Here is a 17,292-nt window from a genome sequence, read left to right as displayed (position 1 = left end):
ACGCGTCTGACAACATGCTGATTTAGTTGTTTAGCACTCATGTGAGGACGGGTGTAACTCGTTTCTCCATTTTATCATCTAAAGATTATGTAACTTTCTGATCGTCCGTACGACTGCTGTACAAACCTGTCCTGATAAACTGTAACTCACACATCAGCTCTGCTCTCAATGAGTTTGGTTATTTGGTACCTGCGATCACATTGGACTTCATGTCAGGTGGTGCTAGGGATGGATTGAATGTTTAGGGTACTTTCAAGAACAACTAAATGGCCAAATTTACATCCACAACGTAACAAAATAAATGAATGACGTGGTGGCTCTTGAAGCTATCGGTGAAGAATTAAGCACGGTGCAACACAACCTTCGTGATTTTTAGTTCCCATTGGGCTCATGTTACCACAAAAAAAGACAATTGAGAAGCTTGGAATAATAAAGCATTAATGGCCATCCATTCAACACTAATACTCTGGTAGTTCTGGAGTTGGTCTGGCACAAATAAGTTAGATCCCATTGGACACTACTGACTACGGGAGTGAACTGATTATGCCCATGAAGAACCCAATCTATTAATCAGAGGAAGGTAGCACTCTAGCGGAACATAACACTGAGTCAAAAGCCACGTGAGAACATATTTGTTTGGCTCCTCTCCCCCAACCACATACTTTTAGCCCAGACCCTATCAAATCCCTTATCCGGACTTCCAATCTATTCATATTATTCAGTCCTACCTTCTGTGAGGGTGATCTCTTGAGTGAGATCTTAGCGGTTACCTGTCCCTGACCTTAATAAATATGAGCCGAGTGCATGCTTAGAGGAATTACATCGGACACAGATGTCAGATATATGCTCCTCGCTCAGCTAGAGCTGGCACACAACTGATTTTATTAGTACAGACAACAGATCATGTAACAGGCAAAAAGAGGGCATCACAGATCTCCTGAGCAGCCATGGTGTCAGTCTGTGATTGGTCCATGTTAGGTCTGCTCCATATATAGTCTTTGGTGTATCCACTTTCACATTCCAAGGATTCCTTCCAGGGTGTTGTTTCAGGATGCAGACGCCATCTTGTCACATCACATCTGAACTCGCTTATGTTAGGTTAATAACTTGATTTCATTAGCCATTCTCTCCTTCATAGCTCTATGGCAAGATTACACCCATCACCCATCCTCTTTAATGGTAGATCTATCTGGAAGAGTTGGAGATAAAAAGTTGTTTGTACACTAGAGTATGAGTTTTTGTGTTCTCTCAATAGTCAGCAATATATGAAGACCAATGACCTCGAAAGGTGATAAAACCTCTATCCACAATGAGTTGATTTATATACATAATTTTTGGAGAGGAAAGCAATGTTCAGAAAGATAAGGTGGTGGGGGAGTGAAAAGTAAACACCCTACTCTACATTGTCAGATGAGAAAATCACTCTAGAGAACCACGTAACTTGAGACTTGGATCTATTTGCAACCCTCTTGCTTTGCACTTCCAATTTCAAGATGGTGGTTCATTGATAGATGTATAAATATAGTACTGGAATGGTGCTCCATTTCTAGCGCTGAAACAAATGTTTGGCTGCTAAGTTTGGGCTTAATTCTCTTGCTCTAAAACTTATTTATCACAATCATATGGTCCGTACTGCGCCTGAGACTTGAGGATGCTGTTTGTTGGAAGTATTCAGTTGGGTTTGAAGATCTTGGCACTAGAGTGTCCTTTTAAGCCGTGCGTTACGGGCTCACTTGGTAGGTGGAATTTAAGACTAAGGTCAGGGTGAGCGACATGGATCGAAGGCAATGGCCAAGCAGACAGCGCTTGCCAGACTGCACACAAATCAGTGAAGACCATAATACCGGGAAGATAAGTGGAGCAGAAAACGGCAGATGACACAGAGCCAGGAATGTGAATATACAAATGAACAGTAAATGTATAGTCCGTCCAGGACCTGTAGCAAACACATGGTTAATGGCAAAGTTGTATGCTATCAACAGAAAGTAGCTGAAACTTGGGCAAGCAAATTGTTAACCGCAATTAACCATATAAACTGGATTCTTACTTGCAGAGATTACACAGTCGCAGCAACGTAACAGTATGAACAGCTCCTGTATTGGCAAAGAAGAGTTTGTTATGCTTGCGTCAGACAAATGGTTATCCGCAGGTCTGAGCCAAGAAGTAAATGCAAATAGATGTTAAGCAGTAGTTTGTGAAGAGATGATTAGCCAGAGAGAAGTGGATGAGGTGGCAAACACCAGAAGTACACATGGAAATGCAAAGTTCCTAAATACTCAACGGCACATAGATAATTTTTTTGTAACTTCACTTCATGTGACATTTTGGTTGAGAGGATTCTCAAATGGGATGTCACAGGAGGCAGGGGATGCAGTCACTTTTCTGCAATGTATATTGCCCCTGCTGGGACAGGACATCAAGAGGTGGCGTTGCACTTACTACAGGTTGTTGCATCACTGCAAACTCTGAAGATGTACTGGATCCATGGTGAATGAAGCTGTGGGAGAAGTGAGAGCAGCGCCGGCATCCTTCTATCACCACTGCTGCTTCTGTGAGAGAAGACGTCGGCACAGGGCATAGATAAAAGCAGTGAGGGCCGACAGCGCCGTCCGACAGCTTTTGGCACTGCCCTCATTCAAATCATCTGTGGGCAGTGATAGAAGCAGGGTGAGTGACACCAGCGCCGCCCCCTAATGACGATTCGTTTGAGGGGCAGTGCTAGAAGCTGTGGAGAGCTGCTGGTGTTACTCGCTGTTACTTGCTGCTTCTATCTCCACCCCCTTATCTCACAGAATGAGTGCTGAACTTTGTGGCCCAGTAACTTTGCGGCTTTGTCTGGCTCCGTATACTTGTCTACATAACTGATAGGTGTAGGAGCTCTCTACTATTTACATGCAGTTTTCTAGTCTGCAACTTTTTTTTTTCCCGTGTGGACTTGAGGTTTGTGTGGAAAAAACACATGTTCACCGACACATAAGTTAACATTGGTCAACGTGCGGGGTTCATTATGCACAGGTTCCTCACAGGGACCAAAAGTACACTGATAAGAGGTTAGCCTTACTACAGATGCAGCAGTGGGGGGGAGGCTCCTGCTGCAGCTAAAGACCCACATAAGACAATAAGGAGGAGAAGGTGGCATGTATTTTTATTTTTTTATTTTTTTTAAGTTTTCAACTCCTTATTTTGTATTTAATTGGTAGTTGTGACTGGGAGGTGATAGTTAAAATCATCCTGTGTTTTTTGTTGATGTGTTTATCAATTGATTTTGTTTTTGAAGGAGTGTTTTTTTTTTTGTTTTTTTTTGTTTTTTTTTGTTTTTTTGAGCTTTCGCATAGATCAACTTTTAATATATTTTGTAGTTGGTCCTTTCCCGGGGCAGTGCAGGCAGGATGTCTAGAAATGTGTATAATTTACAGTCATTTTATCCTTTGTGTAAAGGATGGGATATGTAAACTGATTGACCTTCTTGGTGGATGAGCTGTTTCTGCCATTTTGCTTTGGAAGCAAAAAAATAAGATCACTGTCTGCCACAATGCCCGGGCCTTCCCTACCTCTCCACCTACACAATGCTTCTAATGTTGCTTATGGGGGCAAGATGTGAGCTCCTTTCTGAAGGCATACATCTTATAGTCAGTACCAGCAAATAAGAGCTTACAATGGCTTGCATGCCAACATAGGCCAAGGTTTGAGCTATTTTTTTTTTTTTCTTTTATTTAATACATTATTATTGACTTCTTAGTTTGCAAGAGATAAGTGTGACTTTGAAAAAAAAAAAAAAATCTCAAGCTGGAGGACCGAATAATGTAATGCCTCATGTTCCCTGTGGGGGCACTGCAGAGAAACTAAATGCTTATTGTTGGGATCCCTCATTGTTGCAACTGATGCTGAGTGTCAGTGCATCAAGGCACACTAAATGAATGTAAATATTTTTGAAAGAGAAATGGAATAATTCATCTTTATAGTCTCGTCTCTCTCTCTCTCTCTCTCTCTCTCTCTCTCTCTCTCTCTCTCTCTCTCTCTCTCTCTCTCTCTCTCTCTCTCTCTCTCGTGTTCTGTAGCAGAGAAGCACTGGAAGCAAGAAGGAGGTCGTTGAACTGACAGATGACAATTTTGACAGACTAGTATTGAACGGTGATGAAGTTTGGCTCGTTGAGTTCTTCGCCCCGTGGTGCGGCCACTGTAAGAAGTAAGTGTACACTGGAAGCTCTGGTATACAGGTCACTTTAACCACTTCACGACCTATGATGTTTAGGTAGGTCCTAGGTCTCCCCGTTTGATGCGGGCTCCGGCACTGAGCCCACATGTTTTCCGGCACATGACCTATGATCTGATCAGAAAAATAAAAAAATAAAAATATATGATGGGGTGTAAAAGGTTATTATGGCTTTTAGAGGCACATGACAGCTAATCAAATCATTTGCCATGTGCAAAGATGCCGTTGCATTGTAGGGGGGACACTAGGGAGACTCTCTTGCCTTTTGTAACCACGTAGATGCTGCATCCACTTTTGGCCGTGGTATCTGAGGGGTTTAATCTCGATTTGACGTTCTCTCCTCTCCCGGTGGTTGCTGCAGCACAATATCAGTTATGTGCAAAAAATAAATAAAAATTGCCCTAAACAGATAAGGTAGTAGAGTTTGAGAGATTTTATTTATTTATTTTTTTTTAATTGTTGGAGCGATCATAGTTTTTGTAAGTCGTTGATCTGAGTGTTCTGAGTAATGTGCCATGTTCCTTCTGCCTTCAGCTTGGAGCCTGAGTGGGCGGCTGCAGCCTCCGAGGTGGCCGAACAGACCAAAGGCAAAGTGAAGCTGGGCGCAGTGGATGCCACGGTGCACCAAGGACTAGCCAGCCGCTATGGGGTGAGTAGTGACCCTACATAACCTATGTGTAACCGGATCGCCAGGTACCGGCACTGATACTAGACTATAATATCAGGAGATCACTGTGACTGCACTGTATACGGGGACTGGATCCTGTACTGACACTGGGCTATAATATCAGGACATCGCTGTGACTGCACTGTACGGGGACTGGATCCTGCACTGACACTGGGCTGTAATATCAGGAGATCACTGTGACTGCACTGTACGGGGACTGGATCCTGTACTGACACTGGGCTATAATATCAGGAGATCGCTGTGACTGCATTGTACGGGGACTGGATCCTGTACTGACACTGGGCTGTAATATCAGGAGATCACTGTGACTGCACTGTATACGGGGACTGGTGCCTCTACTGGCACTGGGCTATAATATCAGGAGATCACTGTGACTGCACTGTATACGGGGACTGGTGCCTGTACTGGCACTGATACTGAGCGTTTTTTCTTTTCCATACTATAATCTGTAGTAATGGCCATTACTGAACTGTCTGCTCTTTATCCATTAAGTTCTTCTGTATCTACAAACTACACGGGATTGTTGTATATCCTGAGATGAATGAACAACTTTTTTTTTGTTTTAAATCTAAGAGATCAGTAATGTGATCACCCCTTTCACTGAAATCCTATAGGACAGCGAGGTCTTTCTGGCCTCTCTCCTCACTACAAATTTAAATGGCTTTCAGGGTACATATCCATCTAATCTGTCCAGCATCTGTTCCTGTTCTCTTGCTTTGTAACTTGCCAGCCACTCTCTTTCAGTAGGTGGAGTTGCTGAGCATTCTGTCAGCACTACGGGAGCTGGAACTTCCTTTCCCCTCACTTTCCCGTGTGTTGCTCCTGCCATTGTCCACTCGCGTACCTGTCCTTAGCTGAAAGTCCGGCTCTATAGTATGCCTTTAATCAGCTTGACAGAAAGGAGAGCAGTAGCAGAGAGACAAAAGAGCCTTCTCCATTTCCCGTCATTTTTTTTATGAGTTCATTTTCCCCTTCACCATTGAGGTCTGATGTACTCCCTCTTCTGGTGAAGGAAGGTAGTGAGGCTGATTACCAAGCACCTGAGCTGGGAGAGGATGACTGGGCGACGGGGATCTCTGACTGGATATAAGGCAGCCGACGCCCTTCTGCCTCTCTGGTGATTTCTCTGTGGAATTCTAGGAGACCAGTCTGATTCCTGCTCCTCAAAAGCTAAGTTTTCTGCTTTGCCTTTTTGCATTTGTGTTTTGGTTTTAGTTTGCCTTGCTTTTCTGGATTCTGCCATTCCCTGCTGGGGTGAGCTGAATTCCTTTTTGTCGGTTTGCTCTGTCTTCAGAAAATACCTGAGTACTGACATAGTCTTTTTGAAGCCTAGCGTCTTCAGGGCCTTTTTCCCTGTCAGTCTGTTGGCTCTTATTTTGATAGGGTTTTTCGCGGTTTGCAGACAGCAGCCTTCCTATCCTGTCCTATCTAGTTAGCTTGGGCCCCATCATTTGCTCAGTCTATCTTTCTATCTGTGTTAGTGTTTTTCTTCTTGCTTCACCGTCATTATATGTTGGGGGCTGCCTATTGCTTTGGGGTCTGCTCTGGGGCAGTTTAGATTTCCCTCTCTGTCTTTAGGCTAGGCAGTTCTCCGGCTGTGATCGAGGGGTCTAGGGCATCGTAGCAACCCCCCACGGCTACTGCTAGTTGTTGTTGATAGGTTCAGGGGTCTGCAATCCGATAGCTGCCAACTTCTCTGGTTTTCTGGACATAGCTAGCATTTCTGTTTTTGCCTCCTACGGTGACTCATTCATAACAGAATCACCAGCCTTATGCAGATCCTAGGGTACTCAATAGCAGGAAAGAATTTGAAAAAAAAAAAAGTGTGTATTTTTTTTCCTCTATCTCTGAGGCCGTAGGGGGAATTTTTTTTTCTCTCAATGGAGATAAAGCAATTGTCTGATCGTGTGGAGCAGCTCGCTGCGGAAGTGCGGGGAATTTCCGCCTACCTTGCTCATTCACATGCTGCTGAACCAGAGATCCCTTTGGGGATCGGTCTAAATTTTTGAATTTCAAAAATAATTGTAAATTATTTTTTGCCTTGAAGCCTAACTCGTCAGGGAGCTCCGCGCAGCAGGTTAAAATTGTCATCTCTTTGCTGCGTGGCGATCCCCAGGATTGGGCGTTTTCTTTGAAACCTGATGATCCTAGTCTGACTAATGTGAACACATTTTTTTCAAGCCTTGGGGTTGTTGTATGACGAACCTAATGCTATTGATCAGGCTGAAAAGACCCTGTTGGCATTGAGCCAGGGTCGAGATTCTGCAGAATTGTACTGTCAAAAATTCCGAAAGTGGGCGGTCCTTACTGCCTGGAATGATAATGCCTTGGCAGCTCTCTTTCGGAAGGGTTTGTCAGAAGCCGTAAAAGATACTATGGTGGGATTTCCTGTTCCCTCTGGTCTGGACGATTCTATGTCATTAGCCATTCAGGTTGATCGGCGTTTACGTGAACGCAGGACTGCACGAGAGGTGTGGCCACCTGTTGAACAAGTGTCTGAACCTATGCAATGTGATAGAGTTTTGTCCAGGGAGCAACATCAGGAGTTCAGAAAGCGTAATAAGCTGTGTTTTTTTTTGTGGAGATGCCTCGCATATTATTTCTGTCCTAAACGAGAGAAACGTTTTGCACACACGTTTTCTGTGGGTGGTGTTCAAACTCTGATCTGCTCCCTGTCCACATTTTCCGCCAAGGCTTTTGTGGATTCGGGAGCAGCCCTGAACCTAATGGACTTGGATTTTGCTAAACGTTGTGGATTTCCTATGACACCTCTGCGGACGCCTATCCCTTTGAGGGGGATTGATGCTACTCCTTTGGCGAAAAATAAACCTCAGTTTTGGACCCAGGTGGTAATGCGGGTCGGGTCGCCCCAAACCATCAAGAAAATTGCAGATTTTTGGTGTTGCATAATTTGCATGATACCATTGTTCTGGGGTTTCCCTGGTTGCAAATTCATAATCCAGTTTTGGACTGGAAATCTGTGTCTGTGGTGAGTTGGGGTTGTCGGTGTGCCCTTAGTGAGGCTCCGGTTTTTTCCACCTTTCCTCAGTCGCATGATGTTCCTGACTATTTGGCGGACTTTTATGATGTATTTAGTTATAATGAGTCTGCGTCTCTGCCTCCTCATAGGAGTTATGACTGTGCAATTGAACTGAGCCCGGGGTGTAAATTTCCCAAGGGTCGGCTCTTCCATTTATCTGTACCCGAGCACGAGGCTATGCGATCCTATATTAAGGAGGCGTTGGAGAAGGGTCATATTAGACCATCCTCTTCACCATTAGGTGCTGGGTTTTTTTTCGTGGCCAAAAAGGATGGTTCATTAAGGCCTTGTATTGATTATCGTGCCCTCAATAAAATTACTATTAAATATCAGTATCCGTTACCCCTGATTTCAGATCTGTTCTCCAGAGTTAAAGGTGCTTGCTGGTTTACCAAGCTTGACCTCAGGGGGGCGTATAATCTTATCCGCATTAAGCATGGGGATGAATGGAAGACGGCGTTTAATACTCCAGAGGGACATTTTGAGTACCTGGTGATGCCTTTTGGGCTCACTAATGCCCCTTCTGTCTTCCAGTGCTTCATGAACGACATTTTCCGAGACTTTGTGGATAAATTTTTGATTATCTATCTGGATGATATTTTGATCTTCTCCAAGGATTGGGATTCTCATGTGGAACATGTTCGGACGGTGTTCCGGATCTTGAGGGAGAATTCCCTGTATGTCAAAGGATCGAAATGCCTTTTTGGGGTACAGAGGATTTCATTTTTGGGATTTATTTTGTCTCCGTCAACTATTGAAATGGATCCGGCCAAGGTACAGGCCATTTATGATTGGGTTCAGCCCACTTCTTTGAAGGCCCTTCAGAAGTTTTTGGTTTTTGCTAATTTTTATCGGAAATTTATAGCAAAATTTTCTAGTATTGCCAAGCCATTGACTGATCTGATTAAGAAGGGTGCTGATGTGTTTAATTGGTGTCCGGAGGCTGTTTCTTCCTTTCAGGAGCTGAAGCGAAGATTCACTTCTGCCCCGGTTTTGCGGCAACCTGATGTCTCACTCCCGTTCCAGGTAGAGGTGGACGCTTCTGAGATTGGTGCAGGAGCTGTTTTGTCCCAAAAGGATCCTATAACATCTAAAATGAATCCCTGTGCTTTCTTTTCCCGAAAGTTCTCCCCATCTGAACGTAACTATGATGTGGGGAATCGGGAACTGTTGGCCATGAAATGGGCATTTGAGGAGTGGAGACATTGGTTGGAGGGAGCTAAACATCAAGTCGTGGTCCTCACTGACCACAAGAATTTGATTTACCTGGAGTCGGCCAAACGCTTGAACCCTAGACAGGCTAGATGGGCCTTGTTTTTTACACGTTTTGATTTTGTGGTCTTTTCTTCCTGGCACTAAGAATGTCAAGGCTGACGCTCTTTCTAGGAGCTTCTTTGCTGATTCTCCTGTGGTGACCAAGCCAGCTACCATCTTAGGCGAAGGGGTAGTTCTTTCTGCCATCTCACCCGATTTGAGACGTGCTCTGGAAGAGATCCAGGAGGACAAACCTGAGCGTTGTCCCAGTGGAAAGTTGTATGTTCCTGACCAGTGGAAGAAGAGAGTGATGTCTGAAGTTCATTGCTCTGCATTGGCTGGTCATCCAGGTATTTTTGGTACTAGAGATCTGGTGAGTCGGTCTTTTTGGTGGCCCGCCTTGTCTCGTGATGTCAGGAATTTTGTGCAGTCCTGTGGGACTTGCTCCCGGTCTAAACCTTGTTCTCGCTCTAGTGGGTTGTTGATGCCTTTGCCAGTCCCCAGGAGTACATGGACCCATATTTCAATGGATTTCATCTCTGATATGCCTGTCTCTCAGAGAATGACTGTTATTTGGGTGATTTGTGATAGGTTCTCTAAGATGGTTCATCTTGTACCACTCCCTAAGTTGCCACCTTCTTCTGAGTTGGTGCCCCTGTTTTTGCAACAGGTGGTTCGCTTGCACGGGATTCCTGAGAACATTGTATCTGACAGAGGAGTTCAGTTTGTGTCTAGATTTTGGAGGACGTTCTGTTCCAAGCTGGGAATTCAGTTGTCCTTCTCCTCTGCGTTTCACCCTCAGACCAATGGGCAGACGGAGAGAACAAACCAGACCTTGGAGTCGTATTTGAGATGTTTTATTTCCGCTGATCAGGATGATTGGGTTTCATTTTTGCCCTTGGCCGAATTTGCTTTAAATAATAGAGCTAGTTCTGCCACTTTGATGTCACCTTTTTTTTGTAACTTTCGGTTTCATCCTCGATTTTCTTCAGGGCAGGTGGAGCCTTCTGCCTGCCCAGGTGTTGACACTGTGGTGGAGAGAATGCACCAGATCTGGGACCAAGTGGTGGATAAGTTATCTCTCTCCCAGGAAAAGGCCCAGCGGTTTTCGAACCGACATAGGACCGTTGGTCCCCAGTTTAAGGTGGGTGATATGGTTTGGTTATCATCAAAAAATATCGCTATGAAGGTAGCTTCTCCTAAGTTTAAGCCTAGATTTATTGGGCCTTACAAGATTTTGGAGATCATTAATCCGGTCTCTTTTCAGTTGGCTCTTCCTGTCACATTTAAAATCCATAATGTGTTTCATAAGTCCTTGTTGAAGAGGTTTGTTGAACCAGTAGTTCCTGGGGTGGCACCTCCGGACCCTGTATTGGTTGAAGGTAACATGGAATATGAGGTAGAGAAGATACTGGATTCCCGTCTGGCTAGACGGAGACTCCAGTATTTGGTTAAGTGGAAGGGTTATGGTCAGGAGGATAATTCCTGGGTCTCTGCCTCTGATATTCATACCAAAAGATTGGTGCGTGCCTTTCATCGGGCTCACCCTGATCGCCCTGGTGGCGTGGATGAGGGTTCGGTGACCCCTCCTCAAGGGGGAGGTACTGTTATGAGTTCATTTTCCCCTTCACCATTGAGGTCTGATGAACTCCCTCTTCTGGTGAAGGAAGGTAGTGAGGCTGATTACCAAGCACCTGAGCTGGGAGAGGATGACTGGGCGACGGGGATCTCTGACTGGATGGATATAAGGCAGCCGACGCCCTTCTGCCTCGCTGGTGATTTCTCTGTGGAATTCTAGGAGACCAGTCTGATTCCTGCTCCTCAAAAGCTAAGTTTTCTGTTTTGGTTTTAGTTTGCCTTGCTTTTCTGGATTCTGCCATTCCCTGCTGGGGTGAGCTGAATTCCTTTTTGTCGGTTTGCTCTGTCTTCAGAAAATACCTGAGTACTGACATAGTCTTTTTGAAGCCTAGCGTCTTCAGGGCCTTTTTCCCTGTCAGTCTGTTGGCTCTTATTTTGATAGGGTTTTTCGCGGTTTGCAGACAGCAGCCTTCCTATCCTGTCCTATCTGGTTAGCTTGGGCCCCATCATTTGCTCAGTCTATCTTTCTATCTGTGTTAGTGTTTTTTCTTCTTGCTTCACTGTCATTATATGTTTGGGGCTGCCTATTGCTTTGGGGTCTGCTCTGGGGCAGTTTAGATTTCCCTTTCTGTCTTTAGGCTAGGCAGTTCTCCGGCTGTGATCGAGGGGTGTAGGGCATCGTAGGAACCACCCACGGCTACTGCTAGTTGTTCTTGATAGGTTCAGGGGTCTGCAATCCGATAGCTGCCAACTTCTCTGGTTTTCTGGACTTAGCTAGCATTTCTGTTTTGCCTCCTACGGTGACTCATTCATAACAGTCGTCCGTCTCGGCATCTCTGCTGCTAGAGACGGATTACACTTTACAACAGGTGGCAAATTAAACAGAAATGAGATACCTAGGGGCCAGAACTTTTGGATTGAGTTTTCAGGCTGCAAAAGACTTGAGACTGCGGTGTAGGTGACAACAAAACACTTGCAGCAGTAATTGCAGCAAAAGGTGGTTCTACAGAGTATTGACTCAGGGGGACTGAATACAAATGCACGTCACAATTTCAAGCTTTATATTTTTAAAATGTAATTGGAAAACCAAGTGTAATTTCCTTTACACTTTTTTGTGTTGGTATGTCACATAAAATCCCAATAAAATTATATATAAATCTGTGAGTTTAAAGTGAAAAAATTTGGAAAAGTTTGTGAGGTGTGAATACTTTTTCCAAGGCACTGTATATTGGGGAATTGCATTAATAATCGAGTTTTATCGGACCTTGTTCTCCTCTGCAGTATAGGGGTCTGGCAGTGAAGGATAAGTGTCTGTAACGCCTCCATCAGCTTCAGGCGCAGCATCTCTAATGTTAACTCTTTTTTTCTCTTCAGATCAGAGGATTTCCCACCATTAAAATCTTCTCGAAAGGAGAGGAACCCATCGACTATGAAGGTGGACGGACGAGGGCGGACATCGTGGCTCGTGCCCTTGACTTGTTCTCTGAGAACGCACCTCCCCCGGAAATCCTGGAGGTTGGTTTGCTTCATTTTTGCCTATTTGTGAGAAGATGAGGCGAGGCGGTGGCAGAGGTGCCTGGCAGCTGCTTTATCCCCCGGCATGGTTTGGACAAGCCGATCATCCATGCCGCTAATCCGACCTGTCAGGAGCCCACCATCATCTATGATGGAGGATGTCAGAAAACTCTGTGACCTTCCCCTACGTCCTTCCATGTTCCCGGACGCGAATGATGAACTCTCATACTTTTTTGCTTTGACAGATGCTGAATGAAGCCGTCGTGAAGAAGACCTGCGAGGAACATCAGCTATGCATCATCGCTGTCCTGCCTCATATCCTGGACACAGGTAATAGGTCTGATACAATCCTGCACAGTGTCGGACTAATCGGAGGGGTAGTGGTTTGCATCACTTGGCCTTCGCCCTCGTTGACACGGACAGTACTTCGATTGCTTTCCATTTTTTGCAGGTGCGTCTGGCAGGAATGCCTATTTGGAGGTTATGCTGAAAATGGCTGATAAGTACAAGAAGAAGATATGGGGGTAAGTCCACCGGCAGACGCCATAAAGCTTTATTCAAATGTCACCCCAAGACTTCATTTTTTTTAACCCCCTTCTTGACAATAGGGCATATGAAGGCGAGCTGGACTTCTTTGGGAGATCGTGATATATATATATATATATCTCCCTTCAGCCGCCATAGTCCGTCCGATCTCCAAAAATTTACCCTGTTTAAAAAAATTAAAAAAAAAACATTCCCACCCGCCCCAAAAAAAAAAAATTGCACAAATGTTTGGGGTTTTTTTTTTTATTTTTCACTATTTCATTCTATATGGCATTCTTTTTGGGTTTTTTTTTTTTTTTTTCATTTTCCAGTCCATTACATGGCAATGTGAATTATTTCAATAAATAAAGTCTTGGAAAATGGAGGCACAAACAAAATGTATTTATTTTTTTTTACGAATTTTGTTTTTTTTTTTTTGTTTTGTTTTTTTAACACCCTGAAAAAAAAAAAAAAGAGAAGCTAGGCATATTTGGTATCACGGTATTAATACTGACCCGGAGAATCATACTGCTGGGTCATTTTTATCACACAATGAACAAAATAAAAACAGTTACAGGATTTGGGGGGAGGTTGAAATTTGGTCAGACTTGGAATTTATTTCCCAGTACATTGCATGGTAAAATAGATGGTCCTCAGCCAGAAAGAACAACGTCCCTCAATAAACAAACCTCCTCATATGTCTGACGATTTCAGAAGAATAAAAAATAAGGTTATGAAAAATTTTCATGTCGCGTAGGGGTTAATGTGATTATTCCCCGTCTCATAAATTGATATTGTCGGGTAGAGTTTGTAAATACAAGCAATTTTGCCATTTACTGCTTATAAAAAATGTCAGCCGTTTTTGAGATATTAACACTTTTTCTCTTTTTTTTTTAATAGGCTCGTTGCCTTAGAGACCGACCACCGCTGCTGGACAACAGAACATGAGTAGTGTTTACAAGCTCTTTTCTATTGAGCTTGTAAGGACTGTTCTTTAAAAAAAAAAAAAAAAACTGACCAGGATCACTAGAGAGAGCTGTTACCTCCTAATCCTGGCTAGTTTCAGCGCAGTGTCTGCATGCTAAGCAGCAGCAGTGGTTGGTCTCCTTGGCAACGATCTGTAAACAAAAAGGCTAGTATCTCCAGAACGGCTGCAAATTTTAATAAGCAGTAAATTGCAAAAGTGCTTGTTTTTACCAGTACTGTTCAACCAATATCCAGTTATGATCATGGTAGTAACCCTTTAACGTCTCAGTAGCTGACGTTAACCATATTGGAGTAGTTTGCAGCTCCAAGCTGCCACGGTGTGCAGACTTCTAATAGCGCACGCTTTGTTACAGATGGCTCTGGACAGAAGCCGGTGCGCAGCTGGATCTAGAGACCGCTCTCGGTATCGGTGGCTTTGGTTATCCGGCCATGGCTGCTATTAATGCACGAAAGATGAAGTTTGCACTTCTGAAGGGCTCCTTCAGCGAGCAGGGAATCAACGAGTTCTTACGGTAAGAGTAAATTGTGTCTCGTGGGTTAATGTCACTTCTCAGCTTTTCAGAGCGATATCCATAAAGAATTCTGCGACATCCGGGTTTTATAAATTTGACCTCCATGTTTATTCGGTCTTGCTTTTTCCTCTGTGTTTGCAGAGAGCTCTCGTTTGGCCGCGGCTCCACTTCTCCAGTTGGCGGTGGCGCCATTCCCAAGATAAACGCCGTCGAGGCTTGGGATGGGAAGGATGGAGAGGTAAGAACACATCTAATTATGGTTATTAAAGGGCATGTACGGGACTCCTATATTGAGGAACTACCCATAGGACAATGTTGGGAGGGCTGACACCCGGCGCCCTCCATCAGTCTGCTCCTGCAGTTGCCATAAATGTATGGGGAGAAACACAGCCGCCCTGTACAGTGTTTAGTGCTTGCTGACAGCCGGCATTGTATCCTATCTCCTATTCATAGTGGATAGGTCATCAATATAGAAGTCTCAGACAACCCCATTTAAAGGGAAACTGTCAGGAGGTTTTTGCTATGTAAGCTTAGGGCAGCATGATGAGACCCTGATTCCAGCGATGTGTCACTTGCTGGTCTGCATGCTGTCATTTTGTTACAATCACAGTTTTCTCTGCCTCAAATCTAGCAGTTATCAGAATGCTGATCCCTCTATAGCCCCGCCCACACCACTGGCAGAAAACGAATCAGTGGTGGGAGCGTGGTTGGACTAGGAGGCACAAGACATCTAGTCCTGTAGTGAAAATCTCCTACTGATATACACTTATTTTATTGAAACAACCACACAGCCCAGTAAGTGACACATCCCTGGAATCAGCGCCTCAGCCCCAACATCATGCTGCTCTCAGATTACATAGAAAAAAAAAACTGCTGACAGATAACCTTTGATAGACCTCTGGTTTCTAAAATCTCTCAGGAAATCAGCTGTCATCAGAGGGTTTCCACACATTTCTCCTGCTACTGGGACTACTGCAAAAATGAATACGTGGCTGTGATAAATCGGGCATTATGATAGGTGCTCGCTCTTTGCAGTTTTTTGCTCTTGATACTAAAAAAGCGTTGGACCTTCCTTTATGATGTCCATGTCCTCTGGACCTCTTCTTTAGATCACCCCTGTAACGGGGCACCTAGTTCTGGATCATCTATGCCTAGATTGTTGCATGGTGCCATTCCTCTGTTACTCCTCCTGGAAGTGTATGACTAAACTGACAACCGAGGGGGGTGGTAATATTATTCCTCTTCTACATTGAGTCTGCCAGAACCATATTATGGTGCTCAAACCTGGTACCTCCATCAGTCAGCTGCTAGCCATTGCAGCAGTGGCTAGATATAAACCTTGAGCTCTGTGCTGTCATCCATATCATGTGCCCGGAGAACCTCTTTAATAAATCCATCCTACATTTCTGTCTTTTTTTTTTTTTTCTCTGCAGCTTCCGGTTGAGGACGACATTGATCTCAGCGATGTAGACCTTGATGACATTGAGAAAGACGAACTGTGAAAAGAAGCAGCACATGCCTCCATGTTGTATCTTTACATCCCTCCTCTCGGAGGAACATTTCAGCGGGTGGGGTGGACCGCCACTCATCCAGAACGCTGAGGTGGCAGCTGCAATGACTTTTATATGTGCGCTCGGAGAGAAGGATTACAATTCTACCAATGGACAGTTCCTCTCGGGAGAACACTGAAAAAAATTCTATGAATTGTCGTAACAGTGATGACTTCTGTTGTTTACTCTTTAGATTTTTGTTTTCATTTTTTTTCTTTTTGGTCTGGGGTTGCGGTGTTTGCAGACTGAAGCAATTACACCCCATTTGGCTTTTTGGCCAGTTAAAAACTGTCACCCGGATCGTCTTCTTGGCCGATGCTGCAAATATTGTTTTGTTTAATGTATTTTAAGTTTTGGGTATTTTCAATGGCAAATTGATCAGCTTGACTCGGTTTCTGAATAAAATATTTTTTGACACTTGGTGTTTTTATTGGTTGATTTGTCTTTTACCTTTCTGATGAATGTAGCTTTCATATTATAATTTGTAATTTATTTATTTTTTTTTTTATAGTAGAGTTTATTTGTATTTTGGTGTTCTGTAGGTACCAGAGCAAATATATTATACTTTTCCCGTCAATAGCATAGAGGTATACAGGACTGTGAGTAGACGCCCTGCTACGACAAGGCTCAACATATGATCGAAATGTTTGGTGGATTCAATCTTCTCCTACGACGCTAGGCAGCTCAGTTTTAGCCTAGTGTCTGTAGGAGGCAGACACTATCCGCATCAGATCTTCTACACGTTTTCTTCAGATAGCATCCCAGGAAGGACAATGTTTACAGCTCATTTGGCTGTTTTTTGCACTTTTTTGGCCACTTTCCCTGGCACCATCCATTGGGGGTCTTCAACAATCCTTGGTAACCACTTTCTCTGTGAACAGCGGAGCCTTTTTCCCAGCCCGTGGACTTTCTGTAGTGATTACCAACATGGGGGTGCTATGCAGCTGTGGAGTGTTAACTAATCGAGGCATGGTCTTTACTTCTGGTTAGTCCGCAAATTCCATTTCACGTCTGTGGTGGCCTGGTAGCTCCCGTCTCAAAGGGATTCGAAGCATGGGCTGTAACTCCCTTCAAGTGCTGTTCCCACTTCTTTTTTTTTTTTTTTTTTATAGGCTTGGCCTTCCTGGAATCAAAGCTGTCTCCACTCCTGCAGGCATCTTGTCTGTGTCTCTTTCTAGTCACAAGTCTCAAGTAGCTTGCCGATATAAGATCCAGCTGCTCAGCGCCATTTGATGGAAACAAATCTGTGGTTTCGCCTTTCTATGGTATATTTTCATTTTATTTTCAGCACCTATGTTCTCTACCCTGGACCCTGGATGACTCCCCAGAAAACCCCTGATTATATACAGTTGTGGCCAAAAGTATTGACACCCCTGCAATTCTGTCAGATAATACTCAGTTTCTTCCTGAAAATGATTGCAAACACAAAT

At 44.0% G+C, this 17,292-nt stretch overlaps 1 protein-coding gene across 1 annotated transcript in view; it reads left to right on the top strand.

Annotated features, from left to right (window-relative positions):
- PDIA6 (protein disulfide isomerase family A member 6) overlaps positions 1-16,282 on the top strand; it is a 31,943-nt gene extending 15,661 nt beyond the window's left edge. The window contains exons 6-13 of the mRNA XM_073568229.1: positions 4,059-4,186; positions 4,748-4,862; positions 12,148-12,288; positions 12,534-12,618; positions 12,740-12,812; positions 14,154-14,312; positions 14,454-14,550; positions 15,746-16,282. Of these exons, the coding sequence (XP_073424330.1) occupies positions 4,059-4,186; positions 4,748-4,862; positions 12,148-12,288; positions 12,534-12,618; positions 12,740-12,812; positions 14,154-14,312; positions 14,454-14,550; positions 15,746-15,814 (867 nt within the window). The 3' untranslated portion in view covers positions 15,815-16,282. The remainder of the gene's footprint in view (positions 1-4,058; positions 4,187-4,747; positions 4,863-12,147; positions 12,289-12,533; positions 12,619-12,739; positions 12,813-14,153; positions 14,313-14,453; positions 14,551-15,745) is intronic.
- Positions 16,283-17,292: the final 1,010 nt, after the last annotated feature.

Source organism: Dendrobates tinctorius, unplaced genomic scaffold (assembly GCF_039654945.1).
Source record: "Dendrobates tinctorius isolate UK_male_01 unplaced genomic scaffold, ASM3965494v1 ptg000021l, whole genome shotgun sequence".
NCBI lineage: Eukaryota > Metazoa > Chordata > Amphibia > Anura > Dendrobatidae > Dendrobates > Dendrobates tinctorius.
This window is presented reverse-complemented; position numbering and strand designations above follow the sequence as displayed.